This window comes from Panthera leo, chromosome B4, assembly GCF_018350215.1.
Source record: "Panthera leo isolate Ple1 chromosome B4, P.leo_Ple1_pat1.1, whole genome shotgun sequence".
Lineage (NCBI taxonomy): Eukaryota > Metazoa > Chordata > Mammalia > Carnivora > Felidae > Panthera > Panthera leo.
This window is the reverse complement of record NC_056685.1, coordinates 89,844,158-89,867,311: the sequence shown is the minus strand read 5'-3', so window position 1 is coordinate 89,867,311 and position 23,154 is coordinate 89,844,158. Positions and strand designations below refer to the sequence as shown.

Here is a 23,154-nt window from a genome sequence, read left to right as displayed (position 1 = left end):
CTTTTTCTGGATTTTTAGGTGATTAAAATGTTACTCTCACAAACTGTCTTCAGACCAAGTCCCTGAAACGTAAATGTCACAAAAGGGAGGAGGTTTTATTTGTCCTGTTCTCTAAAGTATCCCCAGTGCTTGGAATAGTGGCTGGCACGTTAGTAAATGCTCAATATTTGTTAAATGGATAAACTGTATCTTGACTCAAATTTGCAATTAACCGCTTAAAGAGAAAAATTCATCTTGAAGACTCAAAAGAAAGTTACTTGTGTTGTGTTTTCCTTGTGGAACTTCTATGGGATTTTGCATCCTTGGTTCTCTTTCCTGGGATTGTTCAGAACCATAGTTTTAAGATGACCACAGGCCAGGGAAACCTCTGCATATTTCTTTACTTTTCATTGACTCAGAGGTCACGTTAGCAGATCGCACACTTTTATGTGAGCACTCCAGACCTTCTAGATCCTCCCCCTGATGACTGGAGCCTGTGAATATGTCATAATTTAAGCATATTTATAAATGGTTTGCTTTTAGCACATTTGAAAATATGTGCAAGCAAGTAATTTGGTTTTTTTACAAGAGAACAAATCTACACCTTTATGTATTTACTTTTCAGTTAGTTCAAATCCTTGAGGGGTACAGCATCACACAGATTCTGTGGCCAATGGCTTTAGCAGGAACGTTGCTTCGGAATTTGGCACAAACCATGCCACCGTTTCCATGAGCACGAGTTACTTTTCCCCAGATTACTCTGGTTTTATTCGGTTTGTCACCAGGAGTCACTGTGTTGTTCTTTGCTTTGTACACATGAGCACATCTCTTTCCTAGACAGAATTCAGTTTCATCTTGAGCATAAACACCTTCAATTTTAAGAAGAGCTGTGTGCTCCCTCTGGGTCCGGAGACCCCGCTTATAGCCAGCAAAAATGGCTTTGGACCACAGCCTTCCAGACATATTTGTCGTTTCAGGAGTCCTGTTCCCAGCAGGCCTCCATGGGTTCCAAGATGGCGGAAAGAGCAAGCAAGTAATTATTTTTAACTGAACTTTCCATACATATAATAAGGCATTTTTGATATTTAATATCCAAAGTGTGTTTTGAAATTTGACAATGATGGGGCACTTGGGTGGCTCAGTCGCTTGAGTGTCCAACTTCGGCCCAGGTTATGATCTTGTGGTTCACGAGTTCGAGCCCCATGTCGGGCTCTGTGCTGACAGCTCAGAGCCTGGAGCCTGCTTCAGATTCTGTGTCTCCCTCCCTCTTTCTGCCCCTCCCCAGCTCGCACTCTGTCTCTCTCTCAAAAATAAAAGCATTAAAAATTTTTTTTTAATTAAAAACAATTAAAAAAATAAATTTGACAATGCTGATAAACAGAAATGAAGATGAATTTACTTACAAGGATCTTCTCTTCCATGCCAAGATTCTGAGAGTTAAAAGAAAAGTGAAGCGCCTTTTTTAAAGAATTAAGTGGGCTGCAAAGTGGAGGCTTGAAAAAGGTCCAGGAAAAAGACGCACCTGGAAAATAATAGTTTGGATGATAACATGTGGGGAGAAAATTCTAAAAGTTTTATCTTTAACAATCCTTTCAGTTTCTTCTATCTGTTTGTGTCTGAGGGCAATTATTGGCCTACCCATTCGTGTAAAAAATTCATGAGAAAGGTTAACGAAATTTTAGAATTGAACACAATGAAAATGCATTGGAAGAGTAACAATTGAAAGAAATTGCCAGCTCTTTTGCTTCTTTTTGAAATGGAAATCCCTACAATGGATTTTTGTGTTTTGTAAATTGGCATTTTCATGTATAAGATTTCCTTAAACCAAGGCTTTCAGCGGGGACAATTTTACTTTAGAACTGCAGGCACAATTTTGCTTTTCTCTCTCTTTTTATGTCTATTAAAATGCCCCTATTTCCTTTTTACCATTTAACAGATTAGTTTGCAATGGTCAGATCTCCAGATTCAAGAGAACTGGGAATCCATGTTATTTTGAGAAAGGCACAGTAATAAACACTGATGGTGGCAAAGCCTTACGAGGGGCTTTTGATTGCCAAGCACACTAATAAGATTATATGGCCAGCTTGTGTGCAGTGCCTTATGGGAGAACAAGCCAATTTCCAGCTCATGTCTTCTTATACATCTAGGGGAAAGTTTTATGAAAACTCTACAGGGAAAGGATTTTTCTTGGTTTGGTATGATTTCCCCAAGCTTGGCAGTAACCATAAGCTGCTATCTGGAAACAAAAGGAAGTAAAATTTCAAACGTATATTTATAGCAATATTTCTTCCTATATATAAGGAAGAACTAGAGTCTAATGGATCAATTAAATCACCCTCGTCCAGTGGATATGTTATGATAAGCTAGTGGATTTTAGAAATTTACACAGTCTCTTAGCCAATGACTTGATCCAGTTTCCACCCACTTACTTGTGGGCACTCCACAATTGGTGCCCTCCTTGCCCTCTCAGTACACCATCATCTTTGGCCGCCACTCATTTGCTAAGTCAACATGATACACCCCAAGTGATCATTATACTCCCAAAAAGCAAATGGCTCATTTTTATGAACCTAAATTATTAGGTATAAGTTTGTGAGATTATTTCATCACACCAAACTCTCTTCTAGATCCCAAGATATGGACACATTTTAATATTAGCCTAAGAAAATATTAGCTTCACTAACTCAATCCAATAACTGGAGTCTAGTCTGCGTTGTAGGATATTTCCAAAGAATATATTTTGTCACTTTCAAGCACACCGAGCTTGAAACTAAAGCTCGTGCCTATATGGGGCTTTATTTTAAAAATTCTGGAATACTGTTTTTAAAGCTCTTTTTTGGATTATATGGAGGCTGGTAAAGATGCCCACAAGTTTCTTGCTGGCATCAATCTGTGCTGCCTATTTGCACCTTTAATTTTTAGAGAAAATCTCTTTTTCAAGATAGTACAAGCCCAGACTAGGAACAAAATATCCCCAATTCCATATCAGTAAGGTACATATTAATGCATTATTCATTCTTTCTCCACCCAGCATGATGTATAAATTCTTCGGAGAATGCTCATACGATCAAAATACAGTCTCTACTGTGGTGTAGATACAAGAATATGAAATAATGAAATAGGAACACGTTTGCTTTGTTCTTTGTCTCTCCTACCAAGATGTCTATATAACTGGAATCAACTAAATAAACTGTTTCTCTATACTTGCTTTTTCTTTAGTTGTTCAGGTTGGTTTCCCATGTCTTGGAAAACAAGATGGAGTGGCAGCTTTTGAAGTGAACATGATTGTAATGAATTCTGAAGGCAACACCATCCTACAGACGCCTCAAAATGCTATCTTCTTTAAAACATGTCAACAAGGTAATCAGTGATCATCATCAAGAAAAGGCTCATAAAACTTGCAGGTGTGATGGGGAAAGAAAGAAAGAAAGAAAGAAAGAAAGAAAGAAAGAAAGAAAGAAAGAGAAAGAGGAAGGAAGGAAGGAAGGAGAGAGATGGGGAAGAAAGAAGGAAGGAGGAAAGGGAGGGGAAGAAGGGAAGGAAAGGAAGGAAGGAAGAAAGAAAGAAAGGAAGAAAGAAATAAAGAAAGAAAAGAAAAAAGAAAAGAAAAGAAAAAGAAAGAAAGGGAGGGAGCGAAGGAAGGAAGAGGATAATTTTTTGGTATAATTATAACCACACTAATGGCAGGAGGCTGGTAACCACGGGGTCCAGTATAGTACTAAGACAGACTTTCTCTGCTATGATCCCACTCACAATTTTGGGAACTCCAATACCCCTTCAAAAGCCCTCTCTTCTACTTTTCTCCTTCCCCTCTTCCAGCATAATCTTTGGGAGTCCCCAGTCTCATAGCAAGATCACCAGTCATTACCAGCAACTACCCCTTGTCAAGGCAATACAACTCTTATCTGCCACAACTGCCACAAGCTTGGTGCGGCTGACTTCTCCAGAGCACAGAGTGCCACCATCACACCAGCAATCTCTGCCAGGCATAGGCACCTCACCCTGATGCCCACTTAAGCATGAAGGTCTAGATTTTTTTCCCATCCTGATACAAGCTTTTCCAGCACAGAACTTAAGCTCGAGAGGCTTTCAGTACTCTAAAGATGTACCAAGGGATGTCTGGGTGGCTTAGTCAGTTAAGCATCCAACTCTTAATCTCAGCTCAGGTCTTGATCTCAGAGTTGACAGTTCAAGCCCCACGCTGGGCTCCATGCTGGGCACGAAGTGTACTTTAAAAACATAAGCAAATAAAGATGTACCAAAAGGTCATTCTGCCCTCTGAAAGTGAATATCGTGGGCAATTCCATTCATTTTATTTCAGGGTGAATCTAAGAAGGTACAGTAGATTGATAGGTGGGGACGAAGGCAGAATAACGCTTGCTTTGCCTTCCTCCATTGAGCCCCCCGCTATTGTAAGTGGGATTGAGAGAAACAAAATCTTACTTTGATGAGGATTTAGTGAAGGACAAGGGGTACAGAGAGAATGAGGTAGAAGTTATCAGTATTCAGTAGATTATGATAATCAGTGCACAGGGGGGAACATCAGCACTAGCCTCTTCATGCCCGCAGTTAATTCCCCCAACACAGTTTCAAGGGGTGTAACCTTGTTTCTCTTTGGTGAAGCCGAATGCCCAGGAGGGTGCCGAAATGGAGGCTTTTGTAATGAAAGACGCATCTGTGAGTGTCCTGATGGATTCTATGGCCCTCACTGCGAGAAAGGTACAGAACGGACAGAACCCAACCACCCCCACTTGCTTCCTAATGAAATGGGCGTCACACCAGAGCCCCACATGTGCTTTTTTAACACATTCATAAAAATCGAAATTATTTTTCTGGTCATAGCATAAGGATTGGTAAAATCTTAAAAAAGCCACAGAAGAGCAAATGGAAAGTACTTCTAGGAGTGGCTTTCTGTTAAATCCGATATATGGTGACAGGGGCAGAGAACCTTAGCAGCGTGTCTACATTCTTTGTGGCCACTCCCCCGCCATCCTTAATTCACTATTATATACTTTGGCATAATCTTAAGAAAGTTCTCCTCCACTTAAATTGGGTTTAACAAGCTAATATAATGATTGATTTGACAGTGTCTACTGTAATAAAAAGTACCTTGATTCACAATTAAGTGTATACCTGAGTTATGAAGTTGCTATAAGACCAAAAAAAAAAAAAAAAAGAAAATTATTTGTACTGTAAATATATCTATCTCAGTAAAATTACTATTCTATGAAAGAGTTAAACAAGCATGTTGTATTAACCACAGGATGCTTAAATACTAAGGGTTTCTTTGGTGAGAGTAAGCAAAGTCTTTTTTGTCTTTGAGACATAAGAATTTTTCTTGTTTGCATATATTTTGGAATTAGAAGATCTCCCTCCCCCGTTCATGCTCTGTCTCTCTCTGTCCCAAAAATAAATAAAAAAACGTTGAAAAAAAAAAAAAAAAAAAAAAGAAGATCTAGGAAAGAGGGCAGGGGAAAATATTTAGTCTTAAGAAGGCTACTTCTTAGTCAAAGTAATGATTCTAGGCAAATTTTAATCAGGCGTTGAAATGGCACAATTCTAAAATTCTCATCTATTAACTGGTTAAAAACAACTGATTTGCAACACATAAATAATGTTAAATATAGCAAGCCTGTGGGGTGCCTGGGTGGCTCAGTTGGTTGAGTGTCCACCTCTTGATTTTAGCTCAAGTCATGATCCCAGGTGGGATGGAGTCCCACATTGGGCTTCATGCTGAGTGTAGAGTCTGCTTAAGATTCTCTCTCTCTCTCTCTCTCTCTCTCTCTCTCTCTCCCCGTCTTCCTCTGCGCCTCTCCCCTGCTTGTGCTCTCTCTCTCAAATTTATATATATATATATATATATATATATATATATATATATATATATGTCAAAGCTGTATCTCTACAGACTTTAGAGTCAACCACAAAGATAAAAAATGAAGAGCTCTTGGGGCACCTGTGTGGCTCAGTCTGTTGAGTGTCTGACTCTTGATTTCAGCTCAGGTCTTGATCCCAGGGTCATGGGATGGAGCCCCGAGTCAAGCCCCCATTGGGCTTTGAGCTGAGCATGGAGCCTGCGTAAGATTCTCTCTCTCCCTCTGCCCCTTTCTCTCTCTCTCTCTCTCTCAAATAAAATTTCTAAATTGTAGAGCTGTTGTATTAATGATATTCCCAAAATGGCCCTTCTCAAAACCCTACTTGACCTTAATCGGAGCTCTCTCTCTATTAGCCCTTTGCACACCACGGTGTATGAACGGCGGGCTCTGTGTCACTCCTGGGTTCTGCATCTGCCCACCTGGATTCTATGGAGTCAATTGTGATAAAGGTAACAGTTTCTTTTTAAGAACAAGGTTCTTTTTACTTTCTAAATGTGCAGTCAAAAGGAATATATTTAATATATTATCACTCTATATAATAGCTCTGTGAATAGAGTGTAACACTTTGTTGGCTTCTGTAACAACTTTAACCCCAAATTCTAGTGTAGTTCCACACAGTAGAAGTTTGTTTTCTCTCCCAGAATGCTCCAGTGCAGGAAGCCCTTCTCCATGCTGTGATTCTGGGGCCTAGGTACCTGACATCAGTGGTCCTCCCTACAGCTCTGGAGCTCTCTGAAACCAGCCAATGAGCAGAGATGGGGACTGGTGTAGGCACTTCTTTTAAAAAAAAAAAAAAAAAAAAAAAAAAAAGCTCTGTCCCAGAAGTGATCCACAAAACTTCCACATCTATTCCATGGAGAGGTATGAGCCCTCACGGTCCTACCAGAGTGCTGGTCCCAGATGCAGCCTGGAGAAATGTCATCCCTGGCTGGACAGCTGTCTCCCACGGACGACTTTATGGGAGAGGAGTGTGGATTTTGTGAACACGTAGCTTTCTCTGCCATATGGGGTTTTGGTATGTCCTAAATAAATTCTATGGGTGAGCTTCTAAGACTGAAGTGAAACAGCCTGCTCCCCATTTCCTGACCTAGAAGCCCACTGACCCCCAATTTAAGGACCTGCTCACAGATGACATCCCTGAGAGATGGTTTTCCCTCTGCCTATGATGCAGCATCATAGCCAGTTTTTCTCTCAGAAAGTGGGTTCAAACTTGGCTGTAAAATATTGAATGATCCATACACTTTACAAGATACCTGTCTGTTTTGCCCAGGTCACATATTTTATGGGAAAAAAAATTTAATAATGTCATACAAAGTGTATGTAATGAAATTATCCTGGTGTCAAAAAGGCTAATTGCATGAGCGGAGTGCTATTTTTTAAAATAAATATATGCCATGAAGTAAGAGGATGTGCCTTTTTGAGAAGTGTCTCTTGAGTGATAATACAGTTAGCACCAGTTAAGATGGAAATGAACAGGGGAGCCTGGGTGGCTCAGCCAGTTAAGCTTCTATCCACTCAGGTCATGATTTCACGGTTCCTGAGCTCAAGCCCCGCATCAGGCTCTGTGCGGTCCGTGCAGAGCCTGCCCCCACTCACACTCACTCTCTCTCTCTCAGAAATAAATGAACGTTAAAAAAAAAAAAAAGGATGGAAATAAACAGATTTTTTCAAAAGAAGGACAAGCTAAAGGAAGAATCCCTCAGCATGAGTCAGAATAATAATTTACTTTATACCCAACAGCCTCCTGAGATGTGGAACCTTTTATCTATTTCGTTCTCAGATGGGCAAAACGAGGTTTACAGAGCTTCAGTCTCTTGGCCCAAACTCACATCTTCTATCGTACCATGTTGCCCCTCAGGCTACCTGTTTCAGGTCCCTGCTCCTCCACAAGTACCTCTGTGTCTAGACTGATAAAAGTTGGTCTCTCTGTGGGTCATACTTTTCCCGTCTCTAAAATGGGAATTAAACCATTGCCCCTGGTCCCCCAGCCCCAAAGCTAATTGAGAGAGCATGTGAGACCATCTCTGCTTTTTATTTTTAAGCGATCCCAAACTGGAGTATTGGATTTAACACTATGTCGAAGTTTGTATTCACAAAGATTAAGCGCTGATGACATGATAAGAACAGCTAGTGAGTAAAAACAAAACAAAACAAAACTATTTGTCTAAATTTAGCATTCAGCATCTCTGCTAATTCAAAATTAAATTCCTCTTGTCACAAAATGGTTGGGAAATACAGCAAATCCTTCAGAGATCTGGATGAAGCACTCCTGTATGAACAGGTTTAAAGACACCATTTGGGAGGCCTGCTTACTTAGATGTGGCTGTTCTTAAAAAAAAAAAAAAAAAAAAAGATGTGGCTGTTCTTGGTGTAGTTTGCACAATGGAGAATTAACTGCAGTGTTTTTCTGATGCTATAGAGTCACAAACACTGCATGGTCACTGTTGAAGGAACATATGTGTATTCCAATATGTTTTACATTTTGTAATATTTTACCTTTCAGATGAAAGATTTTCCCTACTTGTTAGACTCTGGTACTTTTTATTATTATTATTATTATTATTATTATTATTATTATTATCATTATTCTTTTGGAAAGTCTGTTGAAATTCCACTTGGTCTCACTGGAGATCGGGGAATATTAAAAAAGAGTGGTTTCTACTACCTCAACAAAAAGATGCATTTATCATCCAGGAGGGAGTATAGAGCTTCTGAAAAACAGTTTAATTACTGGCACGGAGCTAGACCTTTGCACAACGTATTTGAAGAAACATGAAAGATTAACTTTCATTGGCTCTTGGGACATCTGTTACAAACTTTAGGAAATGAGTAGTTAAGCACTGGCCCAGCATACCCTCAACCCCAGTGAAAGTTACTTGGTGTCTCTGATTCCTTTTCCTAGTCAAGAATCATTGACTATCAAGAGAAGGCTGTAAAATATTATATAAATACTAACAGAGTGGCCAGATTCTTTAACTAGCTTTGTCGTTATCCCATAACTTCCAATTAAGCTCTCAGGTTCATTGCATTCTATTTGTTAGTAAGGGATAGTGCCCAGCCAGCTCTGGCCAAGCAGACCCTGATCCTGATGTTTTCTCTTCTCTTGTTAGTTCCCCAGGAGAAACAGGGACAAATGGGGAGATAGAGTCACTCTCGCAAACCTAACAATACTAGCAGCAAGTAGCAAGGAGAAAGCCCAAAGAGCTGGTTGTCCTAAATCCTAAATTCTGTACCCAAATGCTGCTGTTCCCTTGTGCATCAGGAGGCTGGATTTTGCCAAAGCGAGTACAGCATTGTCTTTAGATGGGAGATACTTATGATTTTAAACAAAAAGCTTTATCCTCTAAGAAGCATGATATTTGCAGAACATGCTGATTGGCCTTCTTTCCACAAAGAAAGCATACACATAACTTTTGGATCTCCTTTCTGATTTTCCTACTGGAAGCTTCCTTCAGCTTTTGTTCATCTGTAGCCCACTTTGGCCTGTTCCATATAGGACAAGAACAAATTGGCCATATAACTGGAATTGCTGAGAATCCAAGCTCTGATTTTAATGTCCTTTATAGAATGAGCCAACGTGTCTATTTTTAGATACTTGTTCTCCCTTGTCCCCATTTCTGTCTTCCCTCTATTTTAGGTTCCAGTGAGCAGTGAAATTCCAGACGTTGACATGAAGAGAGGGTTTAGGATGAATCACAAACAGTATGACTTTTACCTGGAAAACCTAGTTACTTGGACTCCCACGATAATCTGTCCAACTGGGTGCTGCCACTTGCCCACCTATAGGGTCTCATGAGGACTGACAGGCTGTCCTTTCCCGAATACCAGGACTCCTTCCTCCAAATGTCATAAAAGTTAATTATTTAAAAAAAAAATCCCTATTATATAAGATGAATCTCTGAATTCATATTCTGAAAAGGAAAAAAGTTGCTTTCTTTTTTGCCAGATCCTAGTACTTAAGGCCTGTCTCCCTTTTATCTATTCCAAAGCAAGTTTTCTCCTTTTTCCGTCTTCTTTTAGCTTAAAAAATACTTCGGGGAGTTTATAGTGTTTCTTTTTTTAAGGGCACAGATATTTACAAGAAAATTAAAAAGATAGCTTTTTAAAAAAATTTACACACCATGCCTTTTTTCTCCAAGATATAAGCCTCTGGGGGAGGATCATATATAATGTGTGTTTTCTCCTCTTGTTGGAATCTGCATATGGTCAGCGATTGGTTACAATTCTTGGATTTGCAAAGCCGCTTACTTGATTAAATAAGTAAAACATGCTCTATATCTTGATTGATGAAGTATCACATGAGTGTTTATGTAAAAAAAAAAAAAAGCAGATGCCCCAGAAGTATCACCTAAATTTAAGTGAAGTTGGATTTTTTTTTTTTTTAAAGAGTTAGCCCACTGTCTAATGCAATACCCTGTTATCCATTCTGATAGCAAACTGCTCAACTACCTGCTTTAATGGAGGGACCTGTTTCTACCCTGGGAAGTGTATTTGCCCTCCAGGACTAGAGGGCGAACAGTGTGAAATCAGTGAGTATTGACCTTCTGCATTCTCTTTTTTTCTGGGGGGAGCTTCAAAACCCCATCTAACCCTATCATCTAATCAGTGAGGAAGCTGAAGCCCAGAGACCATGAAGAGCTTATCTAAGGGCTCAGGCCAGTGGTTCCTTAGCCACCATTCACTTAGGCTAAAGGTGGGGGACGGGGGGCGGGCAGAGGGTGCTCAGATGACTCACAGCAAACACTCTGATGCCGTCTCATCTGGACTTGGGGTGTTTGGCATGTTGCATTGCTTCTTTTTAGTGAGTTTGTCCCCTTCTCGTTGTGCAGAACCATAGTTTCAGCCTGGAAATGTAGACCAGAGTTTTGGGACAGGTGAATGTGTTTATCTACCTGCAGGCATAGAGTTTCTTCCCTGCCATTCACTGCCACATTTCTTGAATCAGACTGAGCCCAGTATCCCACCTAAGAGAAAAGGACAAGTTCAAGAAAAAGGGGAAAAGGGTGCGCAGCAATAAAAAAGAACAAACTAATAGTGTACACAACATGAATGAATCTCATCGATGTTAAGTAAAGGAACGAGGTACAAAAAAGTGCAAACCGCATGATTCCATTTTTATGAAGTTTAAGAACAGGCAAAATTAATGGATGAAAGTAGAAACCAGGATAGTGCTCAGGGGCAGAAAGGAACTTTATGTGCTGCCAAAAATGCTCGATATCTTGACTGATGAAGTATCACTTGAGTGTTTATTTATGTAAAAAAAAAAATAGTTGAGCTGTAAACTTTAGATCAACGCAGTTATGCCTTCACTATGTGTTTGTCATGCTTCAGTACAAAGAAAGAAAAATGTAAGGGTGGAATGTGGTAGATAATCATTGTTTTCAGAATCAGGATATCAAACTGCTTATCCTCCTGGCTCTGCCCCCTGCCGGCCTTGCAACCCTCAGCAAATCACTGAAGCTCTCTGAAACTCAGAAAGGAGCCAACCGCACCCTAGATTGCTTTAGGATCCAGAAAAGAGATGACACCAGCACTCCGTTCAGGAAGGAGCAAAAGGAACATGAGCATGTCTGCTACGGGTGCCGTGTCCCTGCTTTTCTGGAAGCTCTGGAATATGGCATTTTCATTTCCAGCTGTATCATATCTGTAAAATACTGCTGGTTAGTACAGCCATGGTTTCTGAAGTTGTAGTAGGCTCAAAATTAAATAATATTGACTTGCAATTTTGACTTTCAAGCTCTAATTTGTTTGTGAGTTTCTGTACTTTAGTGAGTAGTAGATGAAGTAACCGCTTTTTTATAGAGTTCAAACGAAATACCTCTGAAGTTTCCATAGAACATGTAATGGATTGTCAGGATGTGGTTTCTGTTCTTATTAATTACCCTGCCCTGATAAAGATATCTCTGAACTAACTCCCCTCAAATTTCTTTTTCCATTCTTGCTCTCAGACTCCACATACTTAGTTAGATCATATTTAGGAATCTTTGTTCATGGGCTCATTTCTCTTTATGTAAATACCCTTTCATGCTCTTGGGTTTACGACCTTTCCATTGGCAGAGACAATGATTTCTATTTGTTTTCCCCCCGCTAACTGCACCCGAAATGTAGGCCTTTGAAAGCTCCTGATTATCCCTATCACAAGTTATGCTCAAACCCTTCTAGGAAGTGTCCTGTTTCTATTATAAGAACCAAGAAAATATGGAAATAGGTCTTGACTTGATAAGTGCCTCTAGTATAGTAGAGACAAAGAGTTGAATTATGAATTCTTATTTTTAAATTGAGATATAATTCACATACCATAAAATCCACCATTTAAAAATATGCAATTCAGTATATTCATGAAATTGTACAGCATCGCTTCTGTCTCATTCTAGAATATGTCATCACCCACAGAAGAAACCCAGTACCCATGAGCAGTGACTCCCTATTTCCCTTTCCCCAAGATACTGGAAGCTACCAGTCTACTTTCTGTCTCTTAAGATTTTCCTATTCTGGACATTTCATATAATAGAATCACACAATATATGTCCTTTTATGGCCAACTTCTTTCACTTAGCATGATGTTTTTGAGGTTCATCCATGTTGTGGCATGTATCATTACTTCCTTTTGATTGCTGAACAGTATTCCATTACATATATATGTCTGTGTATGTATATATGTATATGTGTGTATGTATACACACACACACACACACACACACATACACACATACACTATTCTTTTTAAAATTTTTTTTTAACGTTTATTTATTTTTGAGACAGAGAGAGAGACGGAGCATGAACGGGGGGGAGGAGCAGAGAGAGAGGGAGACACAGAATGAGAAGCAGGCTCCAGGCTCTGAGCCATCCACCCAGAGCCCGACGCGGGGCTCGAACTCATGGACCGCGAGATTGCAAGATCGTGACCTGAGCTGAAGTCCGACGCTTAACCGACTGAGCCACCCAGGCGCCCCTACACATACACTATTCTGATGTAATTTATATTTTCGTTTCCCCTGACCTCTGTCAGGACCGATATCGTCTCAAACTTCACTTTGACTTAATTTGAGATACTCTTGCCAATTAACTAATAACATCATAGTTAGAAATATCTGGATGTACATAGTATACATTTGGTTTATCTTGTTATTTAAGGTTCATAGATATCCCAAGAATCTTCAGTGAACTTTCAGGTAAAAAGTTTAGGGGCGCCTGGGCGGCTCAGTCGGTTAAGCGTCCGACTTCAGCTCAGGTCATGATCTCACGGTCTGTGGGTTTGAGCCCCGCATTGGGCTCTGTGCTGACAGCTCAGAGCCTGGAGCCCATTTCAGATTCTGTGTCTCCCTCTCTCTCTGCCCCTCCCCTGTTCATGCTCTGTCTCTCTCTGTCTCAAAAATAAATAAATGTTAAAAAAAATTTTAAAAAAAAGTTTACATGAATTATTTATACTGTATTATAAATGGTTTTTTAAATAACTTAATGGGTTCTTATTACCATAAAAATTCTCTGTATAAAATTTTCCTTATAAAAAATTTAGAATACTGAATAAAACAATTCAAAGTCACCCATAATCCTAAGACCCAGTGATGATAGTTGTTGACACTTATCATAAACCATTTTAATCCGTTTTCTATGTGAAGCAGAGCTCCAGTTTTAAATTATCCTGCAACCTGATGGGCAGAGGAAGTTTAATGTCCTTATTTTGTCAATCCGTAGCTCATTGTTCTCACTGGACTCATCCACTAGTTATAATAAGAACGCTGATTAAACAGTCAAATCTGTTTGTCTTCAGGCAATGCTTAGTCTGTTTTAGGTAAAAATGTGGTGTCATCTTTCAAGTTGACTCACTTTCCCCACTGTCTAATGGATAGAATCTCTTGCAAAATACTCTCAGGAAAAGGAAGTCGATATTAAAGACACTTACAGGATTCTGAATTTTTTTTTTTTTTAGTTTTTTTTTTTTTCCAACGTTTTTTATTTATTTTTGGGACAGAGAGAGACAGAGCATGAACGGGGGAGGGGCAGAGAGAGAGGGAGACACAGAGTCGGAAACAGGCTCCAGGCTCCGAGCCATCAGCCCAGAGCCTGACGCGGGGCTCGAACTCACGGACCGCGAGATCGTGACCTGGCTGAAGTCGGACGCTTAACCGACTGCGCCACCCAGGCGCCCCCAGGATTCTGAATTTTAAAACGATCACACCTTCGTGAGATTCATAAGATTTGGCTTCATAAGATTTGATTTGGAATGGCCTTCAGACAGCCATCTGCAGTCACATTTCGACTGTGTGATAACCAGGAGAGAATGTCCTTCCTGGCTGTGGTGAACCTGAGGACTCTCCCTTCCCTCTGACCAAGAAAATAAAAATACCCATGGAGTCAATGAAAAGTCTCTCTCTGCCACTCATTCTCTGTGATATCCCTGTCTACCAAATTCACCTTTCATTGAATGTGAGGAATTTTGGGCTCACCCAGTATTTCATAATAAGTACTATCGTTTCTGCCATAATTATTGCCCCACATCTTGTTTATTTGAAAAACCCAAGTGCATGACAGAGTACCATGCTATCCAATTTTGTGCATATGATGGGGTCAGATGCTTCACTGATGCAAATGAAAATTCAGAATTCGGTATTCTTTTCCTTTAGGTAAGAGTTGGGATCTTGACCACATGGTAAATGCTATTCTTTGTATACAAACCTAGCCAAAAGGACCCTTTATATTTTTAATGGTTAGTGAAAAGGTGGTATTCTATGATTAAGGTTATTTTAATGCCTGTTTCTAGAACATCCCTGTGTCAGAAAAACCTGTAGATATAATGGCATTCCAGGTTTTCAAGAGACTCTAACATATCAATATTATGTCTATATTGTCTCCACTAAATGCTGCTTTGACCAATTTATACATGAAGAAGGTCCTTTCGGGTAAGTTAAAAGAGAAGCAAAATAATTTGCACATGGAATTCATGTGTCTCAAACAGCGCTTGCCAGTAAATCATATTGTAGCTCACTTCCTTCAAAGCTTCATTTGGCCATAAAAAGAACAACTTAGAGAATAAAAGTGTGTTGTTTTAGGATAAAAGTTTCATTTCTTCTCCTTATGTGCTGAGGCTTTTGTAATGAGTATTCTGCTAAAATGTAGAAAATAAAAAGAACAACAATTAAAAAAAAACCCAGACTCCTCCAGTACCACAATCTAATGGCTGTTTTCTCTCTTTGGAACATCATTACGCCAGTCAGCTCCGGGTGAGCAATCCTTTTCCTTCTACTTCTTCAAAACATTCAGCCTTAGGATGGCAAATTCTAGATTGCAGAGGGAGAATAAATAGCTTCTGGAGTAAGAAAGAAGACAATCATTATGTAATTTTTACATCTAAGGCCCTATCCCAGCTCTAAAATCCTGTATCTAAAGAGCTGTGAACACATTAGCCATTCTCATTTGGTCCCAAGATCAAAGAAAGAGTGATGTATCATTAGGATCTAAGACATTCCAGAAAAATGCACAGGTGTGGTATCGGGCCCCTTTAGTGCCCTATCTCATATCGTCCTCAGCCAGCCTCTTACTCCAGTTACTGCTATGGCAACCTGTTTTGCACAGGCATAACCTGATTGCACCTCCTCTTTTTTTTTTTTTTAAGTTTATTTTGTCTATTTTGAGAGAGAGAGAGCAGGGGAGGGGCAGAGAGAGGGAGAGAGAATCCCAAGCAGTCTCCATGCTGTCAGTGAGGAGCCCAACATGGGGCTCCAACTCACAAACCTTGAGATCTGACCTGAGCCAAAATCAAGAGTCGGATGCTTAGCCGACTGAGCCACCCAGGCGCCTCAGGTTGTATCCTGTCTTAGCTGCTCCACACTTCTCCTGCTTTCTACCCAGAGACTCCTCTGAGTGCTAAAAAATCAGTGTGCACTCACATAGTGACACATTGGCAGTGTGAGGAAGCTATCCCATAAGGTGACCCTCGGCCAGGGGGAGACAATGAAGAAATGCTCCCCTCTCCCTTCTTAAAAGTGACTTGAGGGTACAGTCTCCACAGCTCCTCAGAAGGACCCAGCAGGATGGAGCCTGGTCCAGGATAGAGCCGCGGTGATGGCCACCCTGCAAACATACTTTTGTGTTGGCTTTCCCTCCTTCCATTTTTCATTCTCCCTGTCCCCCCATCCCGGTTTCCTAGGGTTACTTCACCAAAGACACTCTCTGCCTGCAAGCCAGCCCTGCTCTCTGGGGAATCCTAGGTGGAGAAAGATCCTGTCAGGTACAGGTGCAGGCCTGCTTGCGGAAAGAGTGACATTCAAAGTCTGAGCTCCGAGGAAAGATCATTTAGAGGTTAATTCGTATCTTAACTTTTACTCTATCTTAAATTACAAGTGTTTATGAATCAGAAGTTTATTCCGTTTATAAACAAGTAATATCAATACATTTATAGAAATATAAATGTGTGGGCAACACATTTACCATCGAAGATCTAAGTTAGAAATCCTAAGTAATAACACTAGCCTGTTTGTTCCAAAGAATGAAACTCAAACAGTCTCAAAGCCAGAGTAGGTCGGAAACAAGTGGGAATCGCTGCCTTTAAAAAGCAGTTATCTTCTCAAAGCCCTGCCCTTCCTTTGTAAAATATGATGACCTCTCAACGAAGCACTGAGTTCCTTGCCTGTTTGCATCCTTCTCTTGTTTCAGGCAAATGCCCGCAACCCTGCCGAAATGGAGGTAAATGCATTGGGAAAAGCAAATGTAAGTGCTCCAAAGGTTACCAAGGAGACCTCTGTTCAAAGCGTAAGTATCCATACACAGAATCAGCCTGGCTTGGGGGAGCTCTTCCTACATTACTTCTTCACCCACTGCATGTTGCCTCAGCATTACGATTAACCTCTCTTCACTGACATATATGTTCCCTTTACCTAGAAGAAAAACACTGTATGAAATCCATGCATGTAAAAAAAAAAAACGACAACAAAAACCAGACATATTCACACACAAGCAACTGAACTTTTTAACTATTTGGAGTTTTCTTAAGGAAAATAAACTTCCATTCCAGCAGTTTCAAGGTCCTACTGAACATCTTTTGTGAATGAGAAGCATCAAGATTAGTTTAAGATCTCTGTCAGGACTTAATTTTTTTTAATTTTTTTTTTTTTTTTTAATTTGAGAGAGAGAGAGAGAGAGGGAGAGAGAGAGAGAGAGCATGCATGTGTGAGCCTGGGCAGAGAGAGAGAGAGAATCTTAGGCTCCACGCTCAGTACGGACCCTGACACGGGGCTCAATCCCATGACCGTTCAATCCCATGACCCGAGCTCAATCCCAAGAATCAAAGGTTCGACTGAGACACACAGGCGCTTCAGGACTGTTTCAAAAAGTCCCAGACTGACTTAGAGCTGGAGATTGGCTTAGGGAAAATAAAAAGCAACAGGGGATGAAACCCAAACTAACACATTCTAAAGAACTACAAGAGGAGTGCCTGGGTGGCAGTGGGATCTCAGGTTAAGTGGGATCTCAGGTCGCGATCTCGCGGCTCATGGGTTCGAGCCCCACATCAGGCTCTGTGCTGACAGCTTGGAGCCGGGAGCCTGCTTCAGATTCTGTGTCTCCCTCTCCTCTCTCCCTCTGCCCCTCCCTTGCAAGTGCTCTGTCTCTTTTTTTCTCTCTCTCTCTCTTTCTCTCAAAAATAAATTTAAAAATTAAAAAAAAAAAAAAACTGCAAGAAAAGCAGCTGTGTGATTCTGTGGAACAACGAAAGCTCAGGAAACGCTCTTTTTTGTCTCCTCTGATTCTAGCTGTCTGTGAGCCTGGCTGCGGTACACATGGAACTTGCCATGAACCCAACAAATGTCAGTGTCAAGAAGGCTGGCACGGAAGACACTGCAATAAAAGTGAGTGGGAGCCTTCTGAAGAAGGCTTCTGAACTAGCTGTATAGATAATAAGCCACTGGCCCATTTTAGACACAAAATGAAATGGGCTAAATTCAACTATTTCATTTTGATTGATATCTTCCCTGTTGGAAGCAGGAATCCAGGCATCGGAGAGATGCCAGTGAACAGAGAGACAATGCCCTGCCTGGCGGAGCCCAGGTTCTAGTGGGAGGGACAGTTAGCAAGTGAACAAAATAAACAACGTGGCTTCCATCCATCTGGCGGTTGGAACTCAGTCTCCTAAGCGTGGGCCCGCTGTCCACTTTTCCTCGGAGGGAAGGAAGGCTTCGGTCATATCACATCCTTCAGTAGCAGAAGCCCACATTGGGCCTGTCATATCGGGTCTCCAAACTAATGGGCACAAATTGAACAGATCATTTCCACCTCAGATGTTTTCCTAGATCCACGGTGTCCAGAGGGTGGTGCATGTAGCCCAGTGAGTACAGAAATGATCAGCTAGGCTGAGGGAAAATATCTAAGCATGTTATATGTAAGTATATTTATACATCTCAATCCAAAGCCTCTGATTTTTGTGCATATTTTATAATGTTGACATTATATTATTATGATGTATATCTAATACATCTACATGCAGGTATACATGTTTGTTTGTTTGTTTGTTTGTTTGTTTAAGGTGGGTTGGTGTCTAGTCGAGGTTACACTAAGCCATTGATTTGAGCCTTTTTCACTCACTGAGTTGACTGTATGGTACATTGAATTGGCTTCAGATGGGCAGAGCTTAACAAGACTTGCAGCTTCTCCGGAAAATAGTCCTTTCCCCAGGTGGTAATGGTTGAATGGTATGTCCCGTGCTGGGACATACGTGGGGGAAGGCTTTTTTGAACTAAAAGAGACCTGTAGAAAACTAACCATTTCCGGAGACCTTTTGGGAAAGAGTAAGCAAAATCCGTTTAGGGGCCCTTAACTCGGGATACAAACCCTAAGGTTTGTCCCCAAATCAAAGTAGCTTTCAAGACGTCCTCAGGCCTAGGGATGAGCCGAGGTCACACACTGTACCTCCCAGGCCTCAGTTACAAAGATCTTCTGAGACCCCACATTTGGGGCTTGGTGACCAAGAGTGATGGCCAGAGAGTAGAGGGGCCCCGTTCCTGCCAATACACCCATCACTCCTCCAGAAAGAAGGCAAGTTAGGAGGACTCAGGTGGCATCGGAGGCCTCAGGTGGCATTGGTGAGCAATTCTCACAGGTCTGCCAGCCCCAGACATCGTCATTCACAGACCCGGTGCTGAGAGTGTTGTCATTTTGTCATCGACTACGTGGCTCCCTCAGATCAAGGCATTGCATCAAGAAGATGCCCTGGTGCTTGACTAAGATGCAAATGTGTTTTCTGGGAGAGGCCACCCAGCCATTTGGTACATTAGCTTAGAGAATTGGGCTGGAAGAATGAGGTTTATTTTGACCAGGGGGTGGTGACTAGGAAGCTCTGAGGCACAGAGTTCTGCTGGGAACAGATTCCCAGCGAGGTGACACTTTGGGAGGTCCTGGGCACCCAGACATGTTATTGGGGAGGAGGACACTGGAGACAGACTTCCCGGCTGAGGCTCACCCCCGGCCAGCAGGGAGGTTCGGGCTTCATGGGTGGCGGGGAGAGCAGCAGGGTAGGGATTTACTCCAGCGCGTTGTTGGCTCACGTTCTGGCTGTTCCATGAGCTACTAGCCTACATACTGACAATTCAAAGAAACACATTCAGGAACAAAGTATTCTGTTCTCAGTAGTTATTTAATGGCATGCTTGCATTTAAAAACCACAGGGAACAAACGGAATGCCAAACTCGACTCTAATGCCCAGGAAGATGGTGGGAGATTTTTAAAATGTGATTGCTGTCTTGGATCCGTTTTAGAAAATCAGTAGAAATGAGTCAGTGCCCCAGGCACCTCCAGAGGTTCACAACCAGGAGGAAGGGAGGCCCGAAGCTATGTTACTCCCTGTTACAGTTCACTTACAAGTGAGCTGGAAATGCACAGATGCCCACCTTGACTGAAACTGACAAATCCCCATTGATAAGGAGTCAGTTCAAACCATAACCCTTCTCTAAAATGTATCATAGAAGCCCTTACTTCTTACCCAAATCCTATTTTATGTAAGTGCAATAGCCACACTTGATTGTGTGATTGATATGAACAGTGGGGGTGTTCTGGATCAATTTAATCGAGGCTGGTTTTGCAATGCGGTGAAAATAATCAAATCCTCTGCAGAAGCATCCCTGCTTTGGGGACCTCAGTGCTAAATCCCTACCAGCCCTTGGGTGGAGAAAATCATTCAGTCACATTCATCCAAACTTTGATCAAGAGTTTCTGCATGGCCAAAACATATAGTGAATCAGAGCTTCAATGGAAGGAAGCCAGATTGGATGGTTCCTAAAATGGGTTTCTTTTTTAAACAGAGACCCTGAACCTGTAACATCTCTTCATTCAGGTGGCTTTTTGTGGTGACTGTGGTCTTTCACTCTGGGATGAAAAGGGAAAATGGATTTCATTTGAATGGTTAATAATGAATCTGAAGAGCCCGTTTTTGTAGTTTCTTTTCTTTTAAGCTGTGAATAATTTTACAGGGTACGGAGCCAGCCTCATGCATGCCCTGAGGCCAGCAGGCGCCCGGCTCAGGCAGCACACGCCTTCACTTAAAAAGGCCGAGGGGAGGCAGGATCCACCTGAATCCAATTACATCTGGTGAACTCCGACATCTGAAACGTTTTAAGTTACACCAAGTTCATAGCCTTTGTTAACCTTTCATGTGTTGAATGTTCAAATAATGTTCATTACAGTTAAGAAAACTGGCCTGAATTTTATTAGCTTCATTATAAATCACTGAGCTGATATTTACTCTTCCTTTTAAGTTTTCTAAGTACGTCTGTAGAGTGATGGCATAGATTTTCTTGTTTCAGTGTTTTGGGACAGATTTGATGTTATGTCAGTGGATCAGGTTAAAACTGTGTCTTTTCAGTTGTGTAGCTGGCAAATTATTTCCAAAATTGCAATGCATTCACGGTGTCAAGGGGCTGGGGAACACTGAAGAAGATACGTGGAACAAAAATGCATAAATCACAGCGTTTGGATGAAGCACTTAATTGTGTTGAAGTTACATTTCTAGTGTTATTGTCAGGTATTTAGACATTTGTCACATTTTTAAAATTCCCCTTGTTTGTAAATTCTCAACACAATATATTTTGGCCTTACCATGATTCCAGAGAATTCACTAGAAAGAAAGAAAGAAAGAAAGAAAGAAAGAAAGAAAGAAAGAAAGAAAGAACACTGTGGCAGTGGCATTTAACAATATAATATATGTAAACACAATAAAATAGGGAATATAATGTATGGACTTTTGGCATTGGCTTGAAGCAATATAATATATTGTAAACAAAACACAGCTCTTACGTAATAAACATTTTATACTGTTTGTATAAAATAAAGGTGCTGCTTTAGTTTTCAGAGGGTTGTATGGAGTGGTCTTTGCATGTGCTATCTTGCGGAAATAAAGTTGGTTGCAGTGAGTGGTAGTGAACACTCTGTAGTTATCATGAAAAAGAGAAGATGTTCCCATCTCTGACCCTGCCCTGCTCCCCAGGCGCGCCCCTCCCTCCCAGCTCTCTGCCTTGGCTCTAGCCACACCGCGTTACACCTTGGTCACTGCCTGCGACCTTCCTATGTATGTCAGTTCCCGTGTAGTTGACATTTCTTTCTTTTTTTTTCAATATATGAAATTTATTGTCAAATTGGTTTCCATACAACACCCAGTGCTCATCCCAAAAGGTGCCCTCCTCGATACCCATCACCCACCCTCCCCTCCCTCCCACCCCCAGTTGACATTTCTTTCAAGAAGTCTTCTCTAACTAGAATGTGTTAAATTTCCCTTCAGTAGGAGACTTTCTAAGACTTTCTAAAAGTGTCAGGATGTTGCAAACGACAAGTGCTACCATTTATTCAAACCTTACTGGTTCCCAAGGACACTGTATGTGTTATCTTACAATCCTGTGAGGCAGGTATCATTATGCCCTTCTACAGATAAGAAAACTGAGGTAGGGAGATATGAAGCAGTTTACCCAAGATCACACTTGGAGGGTCACGTTTGTTTTTTGTTTGTTTTTAATTTTTTTTAACGTTTATTATTGAGAGACAGAGACAGAGCATGAGCAGGGGAGGGGCAGAGAGAGGGGGAGACACAGAATCCGAAGCAGGCTCCACGCTCCGAGCTGTCAGCACAGAGCCCGACATGGGGCTCGAAATCACAAACTTCAAGATCATGACCTGAGCGGAAGTCAGACGCTCAACTGACTGAGCCACCCAGGCGCCCCTAGAGAGGGGCACGTTTGAATTCATGTCACCTGACTTGGAAGCCTTAACTAACACTAGACTATTCCTCCTCCTTCCCTTTTCTCAGCAAGTACAGTAGAACACAAAACTCCACAAATCCTAAGTAGGTGGTTTCCAACATATTTTATTCTCTTCATCCTTCCAGGGGAATGTGGACTCTATTTTATAGAAAATCTAAAGCCTACACGTTTTCTTTTCCTGGGCAGTGGCATAACGATTTGTGCGGTTTAGGGGCATGACGTGTTATGGGAAGTGATCAAGGGAGAGTCTGGAAGCAGACTGAACACATCTCGTTGTGGTCCTAGACCACAGCAATCTTTCTCCTCTAACTAGCCAGGGCCCGGTGTGCCAGCTTCTGCTCACACATACTTGGCAAAGCCAGTCAGGACCCAGGGAGCTAACCGTGGGGATCTGAGTATGAGAACCAACTGATTTAAGACTTTGAAGTAAAAATCCAGATGCTTGATGATGAGGATCCAAGATGGCGACAGGAAGTTAAGTTTGGGGATATGATAATAGTACTAAGAGCTAGGGGCACCTGGGTGGCTCAGTCAGTTAAGCATCCGACTCTTGATTTTGGATCAGGTCATGATCTCACAGTTTGTGAGATTGAGACCCGTGCTGGGCTCCCCATTGACAGCACAGGGTCTACTTGGGATTCCCTTTCTCCCTCTCTCTCGCGCGCGTGCACACACACACGTGCTCTCTGTCTCTCTCAAAATAAATAAATAAACTAAAATAGTACTAATAGCTAACACTAATAGTACTTAGTTTACCCTAAGCCCTTTACCTCATGAATGAGTAATAGAAAGGTGGAAAAGTTAGACTGAAGGCAGGGTAACAAAGCACAATAGCCTAGGTTGGTCATCTCCAAACCATTTGACTCTACACTCCATTGGAAATGTCTGAGCGCATAGTCCTACATGTGCTTATATTTATTTACATATATAACTGGCATGCATTATAAAAGCAGAAGCGTGGAAGAGATAAAAATATTAATACTTTCACCACTCACCCAGAAGACAGTTTTATGTGCACCCTGGAGTACAGGCCCCCACAGGAGAACTCAGGCAAAGACATCACT

The 23,154-nt window shown here is 41.3% G+C and overlaps 2 protein-coding genes across 2 annotated transcripts in view; one reads left to right on the top strand and one right to left on the bottom strand.

The window, feature by feature from the left end:
* Positions 1-21,009, top strand: part of WIF1 (WNT inhibitory factor 1) — a 68,189-nt gene extending 47,180 nt beyond the window's left edge. The window contains exons 4-10 of the mRNA XM_042947076.1: positions 3,199-3,339; positions 4,603-4,698; positions 6,209-6,304; positions 10,289-10,384; positions 16,509-16,604; positions 17,603-17,698; positions 20,312-21,009. Coding sequence (XP_042803010.1) covers positions 3,199-3,339; positions 4,603-4,698; positions 6,209-6,304; positions 10,289-10,384; positions 16,509-16,604; positions 17,603-17,698; positions 20,312-20,433 — 743 coding nt within the window. The 3' untranslated portion in view covers positions 20,434-21,009. The remainder of the gene's footprint in view (positions 1-3,198; positions 3,340-4,602; positions 4,699-6,208; positions 6,305-10,288; positions 10,385-16,508; positions 16,605-17,602; positions 17,699-20,311) is intronic.
* On the bottom strand, positions 610-986 carry LOC122224788 (60S ribosomal protein L35a-like). The gene has a single exon (XM_042947077.1). It carries the CDS (start codon positions 940-942, stop codon positions 610-612), a length of 333 nt encoding a protein of 110 aa, XP_042803011.1. The 5' UTR covers positions 943-986.
* Positions 21,010-23,154: the final 2,145 nt, after the last annotated feature.

Coding starts and splice junctions, on each gene's coding strand:
- LOC122224788 (XM_042947077.1), bottom strand. CDS start 942: ATGTCTGGAAGGCTGTGGTCCAAAGCCATTTTTGCTGGCTATAAGCGG.